General features: G+C 45.2%; 1 protein-coding gene across 1 annotated transcript in view; it reads left to right on the forward strand.

The window, feature by feature from the left end:
- The first annotated feature begins 855 nt into the window (after nucleotides 1-855).
- LOC147718104 (multidrug and toxin extrusion protein 2-like) overlaps nucleotides 856-19544 on the forward strand; it is a 615385-nt gene continuing 596696 nt past the window's right edge. The window contains exon 1 of the mRNA XM_086919188.1: nucleotides 856-990. Within this exon, the coding sequence (XP_086775314.1) occupies nucleotides 856-990 (135 nt within the window). The remainder of the gene's footprint in view (nucleotides 991-19544) is intronic.

The following is a 19544-nucleotide window of genomic DNA, read 5'->3' on the forward strand; positions in this document are numbered from 1 at the left end:
AATGATGCGCATAAAGCAGTTCCAGGTTGTGCATATTCCAGAGATGTACATAAAGTGCATCTAGCAGAGCCCAATATATTCTTCATGTGATGGATGCCTTCATAGTGGGCTTGAGCCTCTGAGCTCTATAAAGTCCTACATCCTTTGGCAACACAATGTACACATATCAGTGGCGAAATCCCCAAATTCTCAGAGTAAAAGCAATGAGAAGTGTGTAAGGTGCGGTATTATCTTTTACTAAATGACTGGTCCCGAGCAGCTGAGGGTGCAATTTGAAAAGCAATCCAGGGGAGACTCAAAACACAACAGAAGTAGATAGTCTTTTCAGCATTTCTTTAGATTTTTTATCTTCCTTTCCAGAATTCATGCCATCCAGCCTCGTTTGCGGTTTTACCTTGATTTTATTAAGATATCCTTCCCAAGGGGCTTGAAAATCAATATGTGTTTCAAGTCAACCATCTATTTCCAAGGTAGGAATTCAGATTGGGTATTAAATCCAGCTTCAGCAGTGCCAATTCAGGGTGAGGGTGGAGCTAATAGACTGGGGGTGGAGCCAATGAAGGAAGTGGGTGGAGCCAGGGAAGTGGGTGTGGCCTCCTACACAAATTCAAGCACCTGGACTTAATATTTTACAAATGAAGCCCTGATTCATACATCCTGATACATAAGGCTCGCAGTCAGGCTCAGCCAGTGTGGAGGGGGAGGGATGTATTCATCAGGTCCGTTTATCCTTCTCTGTAGGTCCTTATAGATTAGAGAGGAGGGGACTCTGGATAAGGAGCTCTGCTCCTTCCAGGTGCTACTCTTGCACGTGTTTACAAAGGGAACCGAAGAAGTCTTCAGTGAGTGTAAATCATGGAGGCGCCCACCCCTGCTGCGGCGAGGAACCCTCTGCGCTTCTGCACGGATTGCGCACGATGTTTGCGCCGCTGCATCCCCGTCGGCTGCCTGGAGGACGCCAAAGCGCTGGCGAAGCTGGCCGTGCCGCTGGTAAGGAGGAGCTCCCTCTGCCTTACAGGTCAATGAATCGGTGAATGAATGAGCTCATGTGTGTAGCACTATTACAAACCGAGGGGTCTATTTATTGAGCCTCAAGCAATGCAGCGCTACAACCAACGCTTGTGAGCTGATTGGATGAGAGGGAGAGCTGACCAGCGGCTATATTTACTAAGATATGGCGCTGTCCTGCTCTGGCATACAGTGCACCAGCGTCCACAGGCGTCTGCGTCTTGTCTACCTTAGAGTCTATTCATCCAGTACAAAATACCACACAGGACAAACTTTGAAACTTTTCACACTGTGGGTGAATGTTAAACTGTGCAGCTCACATACAAAGTCAGACGTTTTGGAGGAAGGAAACTATTTCTTCTTTTTAATGCTTTTTTTTTGGCACAAACCCCTGTCTATAATGTTTGTAGATAGGGCTTTGAATCAAAAACCATGGGTATATGCATAGGAACACCCATGTTCCACCCAGGGAACAAAATGCTACTTGGCTTTATGTAGATGCATTTTCTCAGCGCAATTCTAGTTTTGCTCCAAACGTATATTAATAATTCACATTTTTACGCTGGTTTGCATCACTTTTTGTGATGCAAAAACCGGTGTAAAATGTTAGTAAATATTCTCCCAAATCTTAGGCTTGGAAGAATATATAAGCTTGGGTGGAGCAATAAATATTGTTAGGTATGACGTTAAAAAAAACCTGTCTTCATGAGCTCCAGGTAGTGGAAATCTACTGAGTAGATTTTGGCTTCGACATAAATGTATGTTGCGCTCACTTCAAGCTGTTGGCTATTTGGTGCATTCACATATCTTCTCTCCAGTGCATACATCTAATTACCTTATATGCAGGGCTGTTTTGCATCGTAAAAATGCACTTAATCATGGAATTTTAAATTCTTGATTGCGCAAATGCATTGTATGCAGAAAGCAGTAGTTTCTGTTTGGTTTGTCACTGCTGCTGGCTTTTTGAAAAGTGTTTTAATCGGGACTTTCTGCAGAAGGAAGGAGAGGGTGCCTGGGTAAGGGGCGAGGTGTGCACAAAGGGCATGATGCATAGTTGGGCCCCCTGGATGTCAAGGGCAGCTTCCTTCTTAGGATGGCTAGGAAGGGGGTGTGGTGGAGCGGGCAGTCCGGGCAGTGGCGTAACGAAACTTGAGGGGGCCCCCCTGCAAAGAACATGGAGGGGGCCCCCCACACTCCTGATTCAGTCACAAGCTCTCAGGTCAGGGGCCTTCTGCGCATGCACCAGTGGCGGCTGGTGGATTCTAAAAGTGGTGAAACGAAAAACTGAGATCCAAGTAAAAGGAGCAAGTGAGCAAGCACACCAAAGTGAAAGAGGAGTTTTCGGGATTGGCCTTCCCAACTGGCCTTTTAACCACTCAAATTTCAGCCTTTAATAAATTCTGTAATTTGTCTCCAAAACATCTGCTTGTCGGTTTATGGAAGCAGACATGTTTTGCTATTAAATACTAGCTTTCCATTCTTGAAAAATAATTTAAATTGCCTAAATCAAGAAGTTATTTTTTTTGTGAAAAAGTTCAATTATTGTCATGAACCACTGCAACACATGGATAGATTCTGCCTTGAACATCTATGTGTCATAGTTGCATGTCATATGTGCCAATCTTCTGCCAAGATTTACCACCATTATGCCAAAGCTAGCATGAGGGCTGTGCAGCACCAGGCAATCGGACAGGAATTAACACTATTATCATGCCAGGGCCTGCATGTTACCCGGTTTGGGCACCATTATACCATGGGTGAGCACATTTGGCCGATATGTATCAGCATTATGGGAGGGCCAACATTATGTCATGTTATTTTATTTATTAAGTACACAATCATGGAACATTGCTGGTGTTGAAATGGGGTAACTCTGTAGAATCTCACTAGTGGCCGTGACAAGCTCCCCTCTTAACCTAGTGATAGTTTTTTCCAAAACAAAGGCATGTCGCAGGCACTATGGAAAAAAGAGAACAAGATATGAACGGCTTTCTTGTTTGTCTCTCACAGTCTACCTACTCTCTTCACAGCCCTTCCCACAGTCCACAAGGACACCCATATGCCTCCTGTACTCTTCTACAGGTCAAATGCATGTCAACCATCCAGGAATGGATACTTATTTAGGAAAGTATGGGAAGAAATGTTTGGAGAATAAAAATAGCTTAACCTATATGCATGATGCGGGCATCTGTAATTGGCTATGGGGCACTGGCGTACAGTTCTCTGCAGGATAGCTGAGAAACACGACTTCACAGCCCACTGTGTTTACTCCCAGTCCTGTGTTAATTCATTGTCTATGTCATTCAACTTAATTTACACCATATAGAATTTCATTGTCTCTTAATTACCACTGTCCACTTACTGTATTTACACCCTGTAGTATTTCATTGTCTCTCATACACCGTTGTCCTCCCACTGTATTTACACCCTGTAGTATTTCATTGTCTCTCATACATCGCAGTCCACCAACTGTATTTACACCCTGTAGTATTTCATTGTCACGCATACACCGCTGTCCACCCACAGTATTCACATCCTGTATTTCATTGTTTCTCATACACCGCAGTCCACCCACTGTATTTACACCTTGCAGTATTTCATTGTCTCTCATACACCACTGTCCACCCATTGTCTAGCATACACCGCTGTCCACCCACTGTATTCACACACTGTATTTCATTGTCTCTTATTCACCACTGTCCACCCACTGTATTAACACCATTTCGTATTTCATTGTCTCTCATACACCGTTGTCCTCCCACTGTATTTACACCCTGTATTTCATTGTCTCGTATACACCGCAGTCCACCCACTGTATTCACACCCTGTATTTCATTGTCTCTCATACACCGCAGTCCACCTGTCATATAGCTACTTCTTTTCTACATATTGTGTTAAGTTAGCATGAGTTTATTAAATATTTGCACGCCGTTTTTCATTCTTGCTTCACTTTTGCACACAACACATAATTGTTGTTTTAGCTTTCAACCCAGAAGAGCTTCGTGATTTACTAGAGAAATGATATGTTATTGCTCTGATATCAGTTTTGTTCTGCACTCTGTCTGCACACCGAGTGCTGAAGGCTATACGGATAACTTAACCCAGTGTTGTTGTAAGGTCTGATCTTCGCACCATTATAGACATAATACACATGCTGCTGCCAAAATCGGGCTCTAGGCGAGTTTTATATTGTGATGCTGAACGCACAAAAACACACTTGATATGCTTCGCATGCAGAGAGCTGGTGGGAGGTGATGTGATCATCCTGCCACTGAGATTTTAAGGTATGGGCCCGCCCTGCTAAAACCCAAATGAGACCTTCATAGATATAATATACTATGCTAAATAGAGAGAGTGTGCATTTAACATTGTTAATTTCTATTCATTTCAGCATATTAGTATGCTCTCACCATTCGCCTTTTATGGACTGATAACTATGCTGATAACTTTGTTGCTTATAATATGTTTGTTAGTATTATACAAGATACTGCGTTTGAGAACCTTGCATTAGTAAATAAATATTTCAAACGTGCACGTGTCCTCTTTTACTCCTCGTTCTGGTTTGTGATGATTATATAACGAAAGAGTGTTCTTGTGTTCTACAATTCCTGAGGTACTCTAAGTGCATGTTCTGGTCTGTCTAAGCATTGGGAGTTTGTTATGACCAATGAGACACTGTAGCTAGCTCGGTAAGGGGATTTTGGGTACTGAGGTGAGTTTTGGGCCATCCTAATTCACTGAGGTTCCAGGTCTCTATGCACAGTTCTGTAGGAGAACGGAATTCCCGCTACACACCCACTGTATTTACACCCTGTATTTCATTGTCTCTCATACACCACTGTCCACCCATTGTCTCGCATACACCGCTGTCCACCCACTGTATTCACACACTGTATTTCATTGTCTCTTATTCACCACTGTCCACCCACTGTATTAACACCATTTCGTATTTCATTGTCTCTCATACACCACTGTCCACTTATTTATTTACACCCTGTAGTATTTCATTGTCTCTCATACACCGCAGTCCACCCACTGTATTTACACCCTGTAGTATTTCATTGTCTTGCATACACCGCTGTCCACCCACTGTATTCACATCCTGTATTTCATTGTCTCTCATACACCGCAGTCCACCCACTGTATTTACACCCTGCAGTATTTCATTGTCTCTCATACACCGCTGTCCACCCACTGTATTCACACACTGTATTTCATTGTCTCTTATTCACCACTGTCCACCTACTGTATTTACACCCTGTATTTCATTGTCTCTTATTCACCACTGTCCACCCACTGTATTAACACCATTTCGTATTTCATTGTCTCTCATACACCGTTGTCCTCCCACTGTATTTACACTCTGTATTTCATTGTCTCGCATACACTGCAGTTCACCCACTGTATTCACACCCTGTATTTTATTGTCTCTCATACACTGCAGTCCACCTGTCATATAGCTACTTCTTTTCTACATATTGTGTTAAGTTAGCATGAGTTTATTAAATGTTTGCACGCCGTTTTTCATTCTTGCTTCACTTTTGCACACAACACATAATTGTTGTTTTAGCTTTCAACCCAGAAGAGCTTCGTGATTTACTTGAGAAATAATATGTTATTACTCTGATATCAGTTTTGTTCTGCACTCTGTCTGCACACAGAGTGCTGAAGGCTACACGGATAACTTAACCCAGTGTTGTTGTAAGGTCTGATCTTCGCACCCTTATAGACATAATACATATGCTGCTGCCAAAATCGGGCTCTAGGCGAGTTTTATATTGTGATGCTGAATGCACAAAAACACACTTGATATGCTTCGCATGCAGAGAGCTGGTGGGAGGTGATGTGATCGTCCTGCCACTGAGATTTTAAGGTATGGGCCCGCCCTGCTAAAACCCAAATGAGACCTTCATAGATATAATATACTATGCTAAATAGGGAGAGTGTGAATTTAACATTGTTAATTTCTGTTCATTTCAACATATTAGTATGCTCTCACCATTCGCCTTTTATGGACTGATAACTATGCTGATAACTTTGTTGCTTATAATATGTTTGTTAGTATTATACAAGATACTGCGTTTGAGAACCTTGCATTAGTAAATAAATATTTCAAACGTGCACGTGTCCTCTTTTACACCTCGTTCTGGTTTGTGATGATTATATAACGAAAGAGTGTTCATGTGTTCTACGATTCTTGAGGTACTCTAAGTGCATGTTCTGGTCTGTCTAAGCATTGGGAGTTTGTTATGACCAATGAGACACTGTAGCTTGCTCGGTAAGGGGATTTTGGGTACTGAGGTGAGTTTTGGGCCATCCTAATTCACAGAGGTTCCAGGTCTCTATGCACAGTTCTGTAGGAGAACAGAATTCCCGCTACACACCCACTGTATTTACACCCTGTATTTCATTGTCTCTCATACACCACTGTCCACCCATTGTCTCGCATACACCGCTGTCCACCCACTGTATTCACACACTGTATTTCATTGCCTATTATTCACCACTGTCCACCCACTGTATTAACACCATTTCGTATTTCATTGTCTCTCATACACCACTGTCCACTTATTGTATTTACACCCTGTAGTATTTCATTGTCTCTCATACACCGTTGTCCTCCCACTGTATTTACACCCTGTATTTCATTGTCTCGCATACACCGCAGTCCACCCACTGTATTCACACCCTGTATTTCATAGTCTCTCATACACCGCAGTCCACCCACTGTATTTAAACCCTGTATTTCATTGTCTCTCATACACCACTGTCCACCCATTTTCTCGCATACACCGCTGTCCACCCACTGTATTCACACCCTGTATTTCAGTGTCTCTCATACACCGCAGTCCACCCACTGTATTTACACCCTGCAGTATTTCATTGTCTCTCATACACCACTGTCCACCCATTGTCTCGCATACACCGATGTCCACCCACTGTATTCACACCCTGTATTTCATTGTCTCTTATTCACCACTGTCCACCTACTGTATTTACACACTGTATTTCATTGTCTCTTATTCACCACTGTCCACCCACTGTATTAACACCATTTCGTATTTCATTGTCTCTCATACACCACTGTCCACCTACTGTATTTACACCCTTTTGTATTTCATTGTCTCTCATATACCACTGTCCACCCCCTGTATTTACACCTTGTATTCATTCTCTTATTCACCACTGTCCACCCACTGTATTTACACCCTTTCGTATTTCATTGTCTCTCATACACCACTGTCCACCCACTGTATTTACACCCTGTAGTATGTCTTTGTCTCTCATACACCACTGTCCACCTACAGTATTTACACCAAGTATTTCATTGTCTCTTAATTACCACTGTCCACCTACTGTATTTACCCCTTGTATATCATTGTCTCTCACACACCGCTGTCCACCTACAGTATTTACACTAAGGCTGAGTGAAATTTGCAAATTCGCGGTGCGCGAATTCGCGTGAAATCGCAAAAAAAATCCACGAAATCGCAGATTTTTTTCCGATTTGCACTGGAGTCCTTTCTACTGGCTAATCCAGTAAGTACTCCCTCGTTGGGTAAATGTATAGTGCTTTTACTACACTGCAGCTGCGTAAAGGGCCAGAAGATGTGTCTCCAGTGACCTTGTGTGCTTGTAACAAACACGCAGTTTCCAACAGAACTTATAGTACTGAAAGAGAGTCTTCCGCCAATCATACTTGAAATGATATTAAGTATAGAATACATAAATACATGTGATATCTACAACTAATAGAATATGTTTAAAAAACTTACATAGTTGGTAAGAGAAGAACGATACCGATGCAGCAATAAGGGGACACAAATCAGAAGGTGCTGGACCATCCATGATGGAATCTTTTACCACATGTCCCCCTATTATCGGTAAGCATGGGTGAAATTTGAGAATTCGCGTTCCGCAAATTTGTTGATTTCCCAGCGAAATCGCAAAAAAAATCTGCGAACTCGCAAATTTTCCCGCAAAATCGCGGATTGTTTTGCGATTTGCCCTGGAGTACTTTCTACTGTCTAATCCTGTAAGTGCTTCCTCATTGGGTAAATGTATAGTGCTTTTACTACACTACAGCTGCCTAACGGGCCAGAAGATGTGTCTCCAGTGACCATGTGCGCCTGTAACACAGGCACAGGCACAGGCACACATGGTCACTGGAGACACATTTTCCGGCCCTTTATGTAGCTACAATGTAGCTACAAAGCATTATGGGGCAGATTTACAAGCCGCTTGCGCCTCTTTTGCACCTCAGTTGCGTCACTTTGTGACGCAGCGGCAGCACAAAAGATGCGCCATGGTGCTGGGTATTAACAAGGTGGCGCATCTGAGAAATGCGTCACGTTGTCAAGCCCTGCGCCATCAGGAGGCGTTCCGGAGCAGGGGAGGGTGTTCCTGTGCAGGAACGCCTCCCAAAAAGTGGCTGAGTGAAATCTACAAGGTTTCACTCAGTCACTTTTAGGCCAATGCTGCGTCAAAACCCTGCACATGCTTGAAGCAGGCGAAAGGCTTGACGCAGCATTGGGGAGATAGGGCCCGCCATAGCATTGCTGGAGCTTCGTCGCGCTTGCGACGCAGCTCCAGCAATGTGCTGCTTTTACGGCACAGATGCTTGACGCATCATTGGCCGTTTTTACCACATGGTGCGCCGCATTGTAAATGTGCCGCACCATGGGTGGCGGAGCTGCGGCGCACAATAACTGGCGCATCCCTGGGGATGCGCCAGTTATTGTAAATCTGCCCCTATACATTAAGCCAACGAGGGAGCACTTACTGATTAGACAGTAGAAAGTACTCCAATTGAGTAGAGGTATTGCGAAAAAAGGTGGCATCTTCGTGGACAAACAAGCAGGGCGGGATTCATTCTGCCCTCTCTTAGACTCGTTTTTTGTGCCCTTCTGCCCTCTGTTAGACTCGTTTTTCCCTTTTTTTCTGCCCTTCTGCCCTCTGTTAGACTCGTTTTTCCCTTGTTTTTCTGCCCTTCTGCCCCCTGTTAGACTCATTTTTTGTGCCATTCTGCCCTCTGTTAGACTCATTTTTCCCTTGTTTTTATGCCCTTTTGCCCTCTGTTAGACTCGTTTTTTGTACCCTTCTGCCCTCTGTTATTCCCTTGTTTTTGTGCCCTTTTGCCCTCTGTTAGACTCGTTTTTTGTGCCCTTCTGCCCTCTGTTAGACTCGTTTTTGTGCCTTTCTTCCCCCTGTTAGATTTGTTTTTTGTGCCCTTCTGCCCTCTGTTAGACTCGCTTTCCCTTGTTTTTTTGCCCTTCTGTCCTCTGTTAGACTGTTTTTGTGCCCTTCTGCCCTCTGTTAGACTCGTTTTTCCCTTGTTTTGTTCCCCTTCTGCCCTTTGTTAGACTGCTTTTTGTGCCTTTCTGCCCTCTGCATCACCACATCATCACTCAGCGCTACCCCAGCATCACTCAGCACCACCACATTATCACTCAGCACCACCACATTATTACTCAGCACCACCACATTATCACTCAGCACCACCACAGCACCACTCAGCACCACCACAGCATCACTGAGTACAACCACAGCACCACTCAGCACCACCACAACACCACTCAGTATGTAGTATACTTGTAAAGCGCACAGTTGCCCCATCTCGGGGTGTCCCGGTGCTGTATAACACTTTGGAACCCTTCCTGGCTCTCCCTGTGAGATTCCCCTCCTGGGCACCCCCAAGGTGAAGCCAGGCATCCCAGTGTTGTTGGGGCCGTTGTGGAGATTAAGCAAGCGATTGCCCAGAGTTGCAGCATGGGACCCATGATAAGAGTAGGCGCCGAAGCGAGAATTACCCAGTCCGCGGACATTGAGCCCATGACCCTGCCGCGTCGGGACTTGAACCCTGGTCACGGGCCTGATCTCTGCTTCTGGGTCTACTGCTTCTAACCAGTGAGCCACACTAATCCACCACAGCATCACTCAGCACCACTCAGCACCACCCCAGCATCACTCAGCACCATCCCAGTATCACTCAGCACCACCACAGCACCACTCAGCATCACCACAGCACCACTCAGCACCACCACAGTACCACTCAGCGCCACCCCAGCATCAATCTGCGCAACCATTCAACAACAACTGGTTCAAATATGTTCTCTCAATGTTTCAAGCTTTATTACAAATGTCACAAAAAGATGTTAATATTTCACTTCTGTTCTTGAATTTTCATCGCAATAAAATACACTGAACATAATCTTCACAGAAGTTATTTACAAAAGTTTAAGCTATTGCCATTATAAATTAAAATCATTTTTATTTAAGTATTAATTATTTAAAAAAATTAAAAGCCATTGTAATATGTAATATCAATACATCTAAGTCAAGTAAATACAAAACATGTTGCATTACAAATGCTATAGGTGTCACATTTGCAAAAGTTATAACTATTGGCTTTGTAAATGACAAAGCTATTAATTTAGCTATTTTCAAAACCAACACATAAATAAAAAAAATTGTCATTTACAAGACCAATAGCTCAAACTTCCTAATGCGAGACCTATTGCATTGCAAATGCTTGTTTTTATATCTGTCAGTGCTTCCTGTTGAGGTTTAATTTTTGTGACTGGCGCCTCATTGCCTACTCGTAACTATTCTCTGACCCTGCTTCAAGGGTCCGAGCAGGGTCAGAGAATAGTTGCAAGTAGGCAAGGAGGTGCCAGGAAGCACTTACAGGCTTACAGCAGCAGGTGCCCAAGTTGAAGTTAATTTCTTTGTAACCCTTTTGTATAAGGTTACAAAAAATTAGCTTCAACTTTTGCACCTGCTGCTGTAACCCTGTAAGTGCTTTGCTGAAAATTCGCCCCGCTGATTCGCGGATTTTAACGCGATTTCGCAAGATTCGCGGATCGCGATATCGCAGAAAATCCGCAAATTCGGAGAGTGGAATGAATTTCAGGCCCATGAATAATTATCGGTAAAGGAATTGACCATACAACAGTAGAATCTGGGCCAGTGGTTTTAAAGCGCATCTGATAGAACTAATCAGAGACAGCCTTGCAATAGTGCAGGAGATGTCTGCACTAGACCTACTCTCAGGCACGCACTCTACACAGTCAACTCAGCAGAAACACAAGGACAAAGAGAAATAAAGCAAGTTGGCAAAACTAATAGGTCAGTCATAACTGAAAGCAGCTCTTCCTTGACTGGTGAGTTTATCTGTGTGGTATTGTGGATGGACTAGAGGGTGAATGCAAGAATGAGTAAATGGGGATAAATAGATGCATAAGTGCAGCGATGAGTGGCTGAGTGCATGGACAGATCGACGGGTCAATGTGTGGAAGCAGGCTTTCGTTCATTGACTCACTGTCTGACTCAGAGGGCCTGTTTGTAAAAGAATTCTCAGTCAGCAATTACCTTTAATTCCAGCTGACCAGTTACAAATGGTATCACTTTTTGGAGCAAGGATTCATTTAAACCAGAAACGTACCGCTGTTTAACCCAAATTGCAACATTTCTTGTAACTTTTTACTGCAAACTGAGCACAATTATGCAAAGTGGCGTAATGTCATAAATTCGAGGATTTTCCGTTTGAAATTACTGCTCTGACATATTGAAGCTTCGATCTTCCAGGGGTGTGGGAAAACACAAATATAATGACATCTGTGCTTCTCTACCGCCATCTAGGGCCCGCTATGCTCCATGTCTGAGGATTACGGGGACCTCAGTGTTTAAGTACAGATAATACACTCAGCGGTGCTGGAACACATTCGAGAGTTGAGAGCGCTTCGCAGCATCTGCTGACCTCATTAAAGGCAAAAGATGCCAAGAGAACTAACCAAACCATATCAAGGATGTTTGGGGAGTCCACCCCTCCCGTCATGTTGCATTAAATGAGAAAGCGCCGTCGTGCGTGTATCTGCTTTCCCACAAACAGATGTATATGCCCAATAGGAACATCTGTGTGCCCTAATACTGTAATCCTCAACTCATTTCCGACGGCAGATATGGGGATAAAGGACACTTGCCCAGCCATGACCTTGCTCACTATTTTTTAGGGCTGATTACTATGTTACTGACTTTGAGCTTCAACTCGGGCCCCTGCTTTATTTTTATATCTGTCAGTGCTTCCTGTTGAGGTTTAATTTTCGTGACAGGCGCCTCGTTGCCTACTTGTAACTATTCTCTGACCCTGCTTCTCCGCTCAGAGCAGGGTCAGAGAATAGTTGCAAGTAGGCACCAAGGCACCAGGAAGCACTTACAGGGTTACAGCAACACGTGCCCAAGTTGAAGTTAATTTCTTTGTAACCCTTTTGTAAAAGGTTACAAAGAAATCAGCTTCAACTTGTGCACCTGCTGCTTTAACCCTGTAAGTGCTTCCATAAAAATTCATCCCGTTTGCGAATTCGCGGATTTTCAGAGATTTTGTGAGATTCGCAGATAGCGAAATCGCGGAAAATCCGCAAATTCCACGAGCGGAACGAATTTTCTGCCCACACTTAATTCACACCCTGTATTTCATTGTCTCTCATACACCGCTGTCCACCCACTGTATTTACACATTTAGTATTTCATTGTCTCTCATACATAACTGTCCATCTGCTGTATTTACACCCTGTGGTGTTTCAATGTCTCTCATATACAACTGTCCACCCACTGTGTTTAGACCCTTTCATATTTCAATGATTTTTTCATGTCTTTCTTCTCTCAATGTCCATTGACCATCTTGGAACAATAAAGTCCTAATAAACTACAGCAAAAGTCTTTGGTATAGCCAATAGTTCTGCAACCAACGTCAGACCTATTGGATTTGCCAACGCTTATTAAATATGACATCTTACATGGATTCTCCCCTTCCAACCCACAATGTCCTTCCCTTCTCATATGTGTCCTACTCTGTCCCATATGACTCTGGACTCCAGTCCCATTTATTTCCCTGAATATATCTCTATTATTTTTGGCATTTCGTTTCTGTTCTGGGGCTCATTCTATGCTTCATTAGACTTTAAGTACCGATTTATAACATGCTCTTTATTGGATTCTTCAATAAAAAATATTACCAATGTGAATAACAATAAATAGAATTAATAGGAAAACAAACATAAAACAAAAAGTGCACAGCATAGGCGGAAAACTGAATACCTAAAATGTATTTAAAAAAAAAAATTAAGGTTCTGTGCTGTGGAACCTGGGAATAAATTTCCCCAACTCTATAGTACTCTGGAGGCCCCTAAAATGTGAGTTTTTCAGTTAAGCTGGAGTCAGTGGCGTAGCACGAGCCTCACACGCCCTCATTTAAGGAGGTGAGAATGGCCCACTGGATCTTCTTTGGGTAGTGAAAGACAGCTCTAGTCAGTGTGCCTCTCCCATTCCAATGCCCTGATGCCACTGCACATGCTGCACCATTGGTACGTACGCCCAAGGCCATAGTCTAAAAGTAAATAAAGGGCTGATGATAAAGTGAGTCAATAATACTAGGCAGGTGCCTAGGGTGCTAGCACCAGACAGTGCCAAATTCACACCAAAAGCATAAAATATTACCAATGTTTTTCAAGGAGGGAGCAAAAAAATAAAAAATAGAATGTTGTTGAAGGCTCCAGATACTTTTTCACTTGGTCTCAAATGTCACTCAAAATGTGCAACACCCACAGACATGTTCTTCCTTCCTTTGCAACTGGGAAGGCAACTGATGCAATGATGTATGATGTAATGCAGCATAACAGCCAGAGATGCTGGCTTTGGAACCGGGGGATCATGCTCGAGTCTCAGCGTTGGTTCAACATCCTGTGAATCTGGGCAAATCACTTAATATCCCCATGCTTAAAAAATTAGAGTGGCCTTGTGTAATGTTACTGGTGCTCATGTACAGCGCTCCAATACCTTGGGGGCGAGCTTGCACTATATTTAACTATTAAAAAAGTAGTCTATGTCATCTTCTACACGTACATCCATTTTCAAACATTCTTGAGCCGTTTTTTATTTTTATCTCTTCTGTGGAGACCTTGGAACATTTCCATGTTCACAATCAGCATCGAGGACACTGCAAGCCACAGAGGAAACACTCCGTGCCATCCAGGGAAATGCTCATACTCAAACAAATGCGTGGCCAATTGCATTTCCCATGCTTGCTTACCTTCCAATGCGTCCCAGCAGAGTCCTGTTCCTGGAGCTGAAAACCATCTCCTGGCCCTGTCAGGTCTGTGCTGCCTCCTCCCTTCTCAGAGGCTTGTTCCCTGTGGGGACTGCTCTCTCTGGGGCCCCCACCCCCATCCCTTTTCAGGGCCTTTGCCTGTGGCTCTGCCTAAAGAAAAACAATGTAACTTGTTACTTTGTTTCTCTTCAGTCCTGGGTCAGCGCAGGAGCTCAGAGCAGGCTGCAGACTGCACCTGCTTAAGAGCCTCTCACAGCCCTCTACCGAAGAGCTGAGGGGGCCCCCTTTACCTACGGAAGACTGGGGCTCACCCGCGGGGGTGTTTGTTACGCCCCTGAGTCCGGGGGTCATCACAGAGTGACAAAACAGCAGAAACATGTATTCTAAACACATATTTTTGCCATTTTGTCAAGCCGTGGGTGAGAAGAAGTTTTCCTCACCAGGTACCACCTGACCTTGCTATACCAAGCAGCAGCCTGAAAGTGGGTTTGGTTGGGGTATGCATGCGGAAACCACAGGGTCATCGCGTTGAATAGTTTTTTGATCAGTAACTTGGCTCTTCTGTGGATGCAAGCTGAGTGGCGTGACCCTCGGGTCAGGAAGGTAGAGTGTATGAGCTCTTTGTAAGTGGTTAATTGGAACTGTGTTTGGAAATGGGCAAGAAGGGATGATAGTTTCCAATACTAGGACTTTGAAATGGCGCATACATGGCTATTATTACGTCTAAATCTACTCTTTTTAGCTTGGAAAAGGGGCTTAGTGTCTGATCTATGTTGAATGGATAGGTTACTCTGTTGGGCGCTGCTGTGTTGAGGCTGAAGGTGGCATTTATGTTGCAAAGGAATTCCATCACCTCTCAAGCTTACTGCAGCCATGAATGGGCATTTCCACTTACTATATTGTGTAGCTTCTGAGAGTGCAAGCAAATGGACACATGTACAAGGGAAGAAAACAATCCGAAGAGAACATGTCTGTCCGGGAGATGAATTCCGATCATGGCTGCTCCTTTTAACCGACAAAGCCCGATGCAATGTGATGTAAATCACTTTATCTGCATGTGTCTGCTTTTCCCTCTGTACAAAAGTTGAGAGCACAAGAAGTGGGCAAAGTGAGGTCATTTTTTCTTGCATAGCGTGCATAATTCTTGTAAGCACTAAGCACTAAGGGCCACATGTATGAGAAATGACGCATCGCTGTGTGAAAGCAGAGATGCATCACTTCTCAGTTAGCCCTCCTTGCAACCAAAAGCAGCCAGACAACAGTGTTCAAAGCAGTCCTGTGCTCTCCCCGCCCCCTCTGTCTTTCTTCCCATCAATCCCATTCTCTGCTTCTCTTCTCTCTCCTTTCTCTGTCACGCATCTCTCTCCCTTTCCTTCTGCTCTCTGTCCCTCACCCCTTTCTCTCTTTTCTTCCTGTTTGCCTGATTATACCCCCACGGTGCTTGCAGTCATAAACCCAGAGGAGCTCTAGAGGGAGATAGACGTGTTAGTGACAGCACTGCACCTTCAAAATCCATCATGCAAGGGCTTCTGCCTCATGGGTTAAATGGGAAGTCCAATCCTGTTTCAGAATGTTTCCTTCAAATGGAAGCAAACTTGGAATGTTCACATTGCAATCCGAGCTCCGTTGTTAGCTAACCGTTCCACAACTGAGAAGTGTGCATGTTTAGCTGATGCATCCAACATGACACAACAATCAATATGCCTTGGGAAGCTCCCCATATCCACACTGGTTTAGAAAAAGTCAAACATTCTACCCATCACTTTTTTGGTATGCCTCATTTTGATGCCCTACGTGCAACAGGTATGCCCAGATGAGAGCTCTGGATAATTAAACCATAGGACCCAATCTTCCTTTCACTAATGAGGCCCAATAAAGCTGAAACTTGTCTTGTGTTGCTTGTAATCCATTCCAGAGGGGGCATAGCCCTGAGGATCAGACTAGATTAGTCATATTTGAACAAGATGAAGGCTAATTTGCATGCCTTGGCTCCCTGAGTTAAGTGGCACTATGAGCAAACAAAATTAATTGACGTACAGCCCAGAGCAACTATTAGTGGTTCATATTAATTCAAACGCTCCATCCATTGCTTTTACTGCGCTGTGTTTTTTTTGTTCCTATTCAGAGGGGATGGACCTGGAATGTTTCTATTGAAGCAGGATCAAGCCTGATTTGTACATATGCACGTGGGTGCTCCCAGTCTATATTAGCACAGTGAACAAAGAATGATAGACTGGAATGTGGCCAGGAGTATGTACCCTTGGCTGTGATTATTAAAATCAATCAACACACCATTTTGTTTTCCTAGTATGAAACTTAAGTGTGATGAGTATGTCCAGATGTGCTTCCCCTTGCTTGAAATCAGTCTTGGGATGCTGGTGTTGTCTTTCAGAGAGGGGTGGTGTTAGGCCTGGCATCATTGGCATGAGTCTCTATTCCATTTGGTCGATTTGCCTCCTCTGTTTTTCATATGTTTCTGCTGGTCATATGCTTTGGGCACTGTGCCACTGCTATTCAGTGCCACAGTGCAAGTGCTCCCTATGTTAAATTGACATACTAAGTAGTGACTTTATGATTGGGTTTTTTGATTTACATGTCAGACCCTAGTACAGTGCACCATGTGTGTCCAGGGCTTGTAAACCAAATGCTGCTGGTGGGCTTGCAGCACTGGTTGTGCCACCCACAGAAGCAGCTAGTACAGTGTGTCTAAGGCCTGCCATTACAATGCCTGTGTGCAGTCTGTGACTCCCATGTCGACTTGGCAAGTGAACCCACTTGCCAGTCCCTAAACCTTCCCTTTTCTTCATATCAGGCACCCCTAAGGTAGACCCAAGGGCAGGGTGCAGTATAAGGTAGTACATGCCCTGGTGTGTGTAGTGGGCCCTAATAGTGAATTACAGCCATTTTTCTTTTTCACTATTGCAAGCCTACCGGTTAGCCATAGGCCAGAATGGGCAGTTAGAATATTACATCTTATAATCCTAACAGATTCAGGGAACATGGTAGAAATTCGAATTTAGTATGCCTGAACTCAGAATGATAAAATACTTATTTTAGAAAGTAGGTATTTTCTTGTTTAACTATCCAGGCCTGCCTAGGTCGTGTATTCCTTGTCTGGAGTTTGAGTGACAGGGCTAGGGGATTCCAGGAGCCAGAATGAGTCAGCCCAGTGGTGAATAGGGAGATCCGCATCTAGATGGGTGGGAGGAGTTGCACCTAGGACCTGAATAGGGCTGGGCCTTCCCTCCACAATGCTGGCTCCACCCCCTGGGGAGCGGCTGATGTCTCTGCCCTGCCCTGTGAAAGAAGAGAAGGAATCATGTCAACAAAGTGCTCAAGGTATGTGCTTTCCCTCCACAATGCTGGCTCCACCTCCTGTGGGGCGTCTGATGTTTCTGCCCAGCAATGTGAAAGGAAAGAAGGAGTAATGTTAACAGAGTGTTTCAGAACTAGTTTGGACTGGGCAAAGGCCCCTCTGCCTTCAGGGAACAAAGACAAAAGTAGTATAAATATTGTGCCCAGACCCAAGAACATTAGATCACTGCTGGGAACAAGACAAAGCTTTTGCCAAGGAGAAGAACCAAGGAAGCTGCAGGAGTTTGGACTGCCCCTCTACCAGTGTGCTGTTTGCTGGGTTGGCTTGCAGTGGTTTCTTAATTGCAAAGGAAAAAGAGAAGGAACTTTTTTAAGGATTTTCATCATCTTACCGAATATTCTCCAAGGGCTTGAATTTGTGCTTGTCTACTGCTCAATCAATCAATCAATCAGAGAATTTCTAAAGCATGCTACTTAACCGCGAGAGTCTCAAGGCGCTGGGGGGGGGGGAGGGGGGGGGTGTTGCTACTGCTCGAAGAGCCACGCTTTGAGGAGCCTTCTGAAGGTGAGCAGGTCTTGGGTCTGCCGTAGATTGGTGGGGAGGGTGTTCCAGGTCTTGGCGGCGAGGAAGGAGAAGGATCTGCCACCGGAGGTCGTTCGTTGAATCTGGGAGACGGCGGCAAGTGCAAGGCTGGCGGAGCAGAGCTGGCTGGTGGGGGAGTAGAAGTTGAGTCTGTCGTTCAGGTATGCTGGTCCGGTGTGGTGGAGTGCTTTGTGTGCGTGGGTGAGGAGTTTTAAGGTGATCCTCTTGTTGACGGGGAGCCAGTGCAGGTCTCTTAGGTGGGGGGTGATGTGGCTGTGGCGGGGGATGTTGAGGATCAGTCGGGCTGAGGCGTTCTGGATGCGTTGAAGTTGTTGCAGGTGTTTGGCCGGAGTTCCTGCGTAGAGTGCATTGCCCTAGTCCAACCTGCTGCTGACGAGGGCTTGGGTCACAGTTCTTCTTGTCTTGGTCGGGATCCACTTGTAGATCCTGAAGAGCATGCGGTGGGTGTTGTAGCAGGAGGAGGAGACGGTGTTGACCTACTTTGACATGCAGAGGGAGGAGTCGAGGATGAATCCCAGGTTGTGTGTGTGGTCCGTGGGTGCTGGGGCTGCTCCTAGTGTTGTCGGCCACCAGGAGTCATCTCACGCAGAGGGGGTGGGACCTAGGATGAGGACCTCCGTCTTATCTGAGTTCAGTTTTAGATGGCTGATCCTCATCCACTCGGCGACTGCCTTCATTCCCTTGTGGAGGTTGGTTTTGGCGGTGTGCGGGTCCTTGGTGAGGGAGAGGATGAGCTGGGTGTCATTGGCGTAGGAGATGATGTTCAGGTCGTGCTTGCGGGCCACTAGTGCGAGAGGGGCCATGTAGATATTGAACAGGGTTGGGCTGAGGGATGAGCCCTGGGGTACGCCGCAGATGATGTTGGTAGATTCGGATGAGAAGGGTGGGAGGCGGAGTCTCTGGGTTCTGCCGGAGAGGAAGGGCCTTCTTCTGGATTCCGGCTTCTTGGAGGCATGTTCGTAGTGTGTGGTGGCAGACCGCGTCGAAAGCGGCTCACAGGTCTAGGAGGATGAGGGCTGAGATTTTGCCGTTGTCCAGCTGGCGCCTGATGTGGCCTGTGGCGGCTATAAGGGCAGTCTCGGTGCTGTGGTGGCGTCTGAATCCGGACTGGGATGGGTCCAGGATGTTGTTGTCCTCGAGGTGGTGGGTCAGCTGTATGTTGGCGATTTTCTCGATGACCTTCGCCGGGAATGAGAGCTGGTAGATAGGCCCGATGTTCTTGAGGTCTTTGGGGTCTGCCTTGGGCTTCTTGAGGAGGGCATTGATTTCGGCGTGCTTCCAGCTTTCCGGGAAAGTTGCGGAATCGAAGGAGATGTTGATGGTCTTTCGTAGTTGGGGAACGATGGTTGCATCTGCTGTGTTGAATACATGATATGGGCAGGGGTCGGATGGAGATCCTGAGTGGATGGAATTTATGGCCTTGCGTGTCTCTTCGCTGTCCACGTGGGCCCAGGAGGTCAGTTGATTGGTGCAGGTGGCATTCGGGGTGTGGTCTGTTATGGCCGGGACGGG

The sequence above is a fragment of the Lissotriton vulgaris genome, chromosome 4_2 (genome assembly GCF_964263255.1).
Source record: "Lissotriton vulgaris chromosome 4_2, aLisVul1.2, whole genome shotgun sequence".
NCBI lineage: Eukaryota > Metazoa > Chordata > Amphibia > Caudata > Salamandridae > Lissotriton > Lissotriton vulgaris.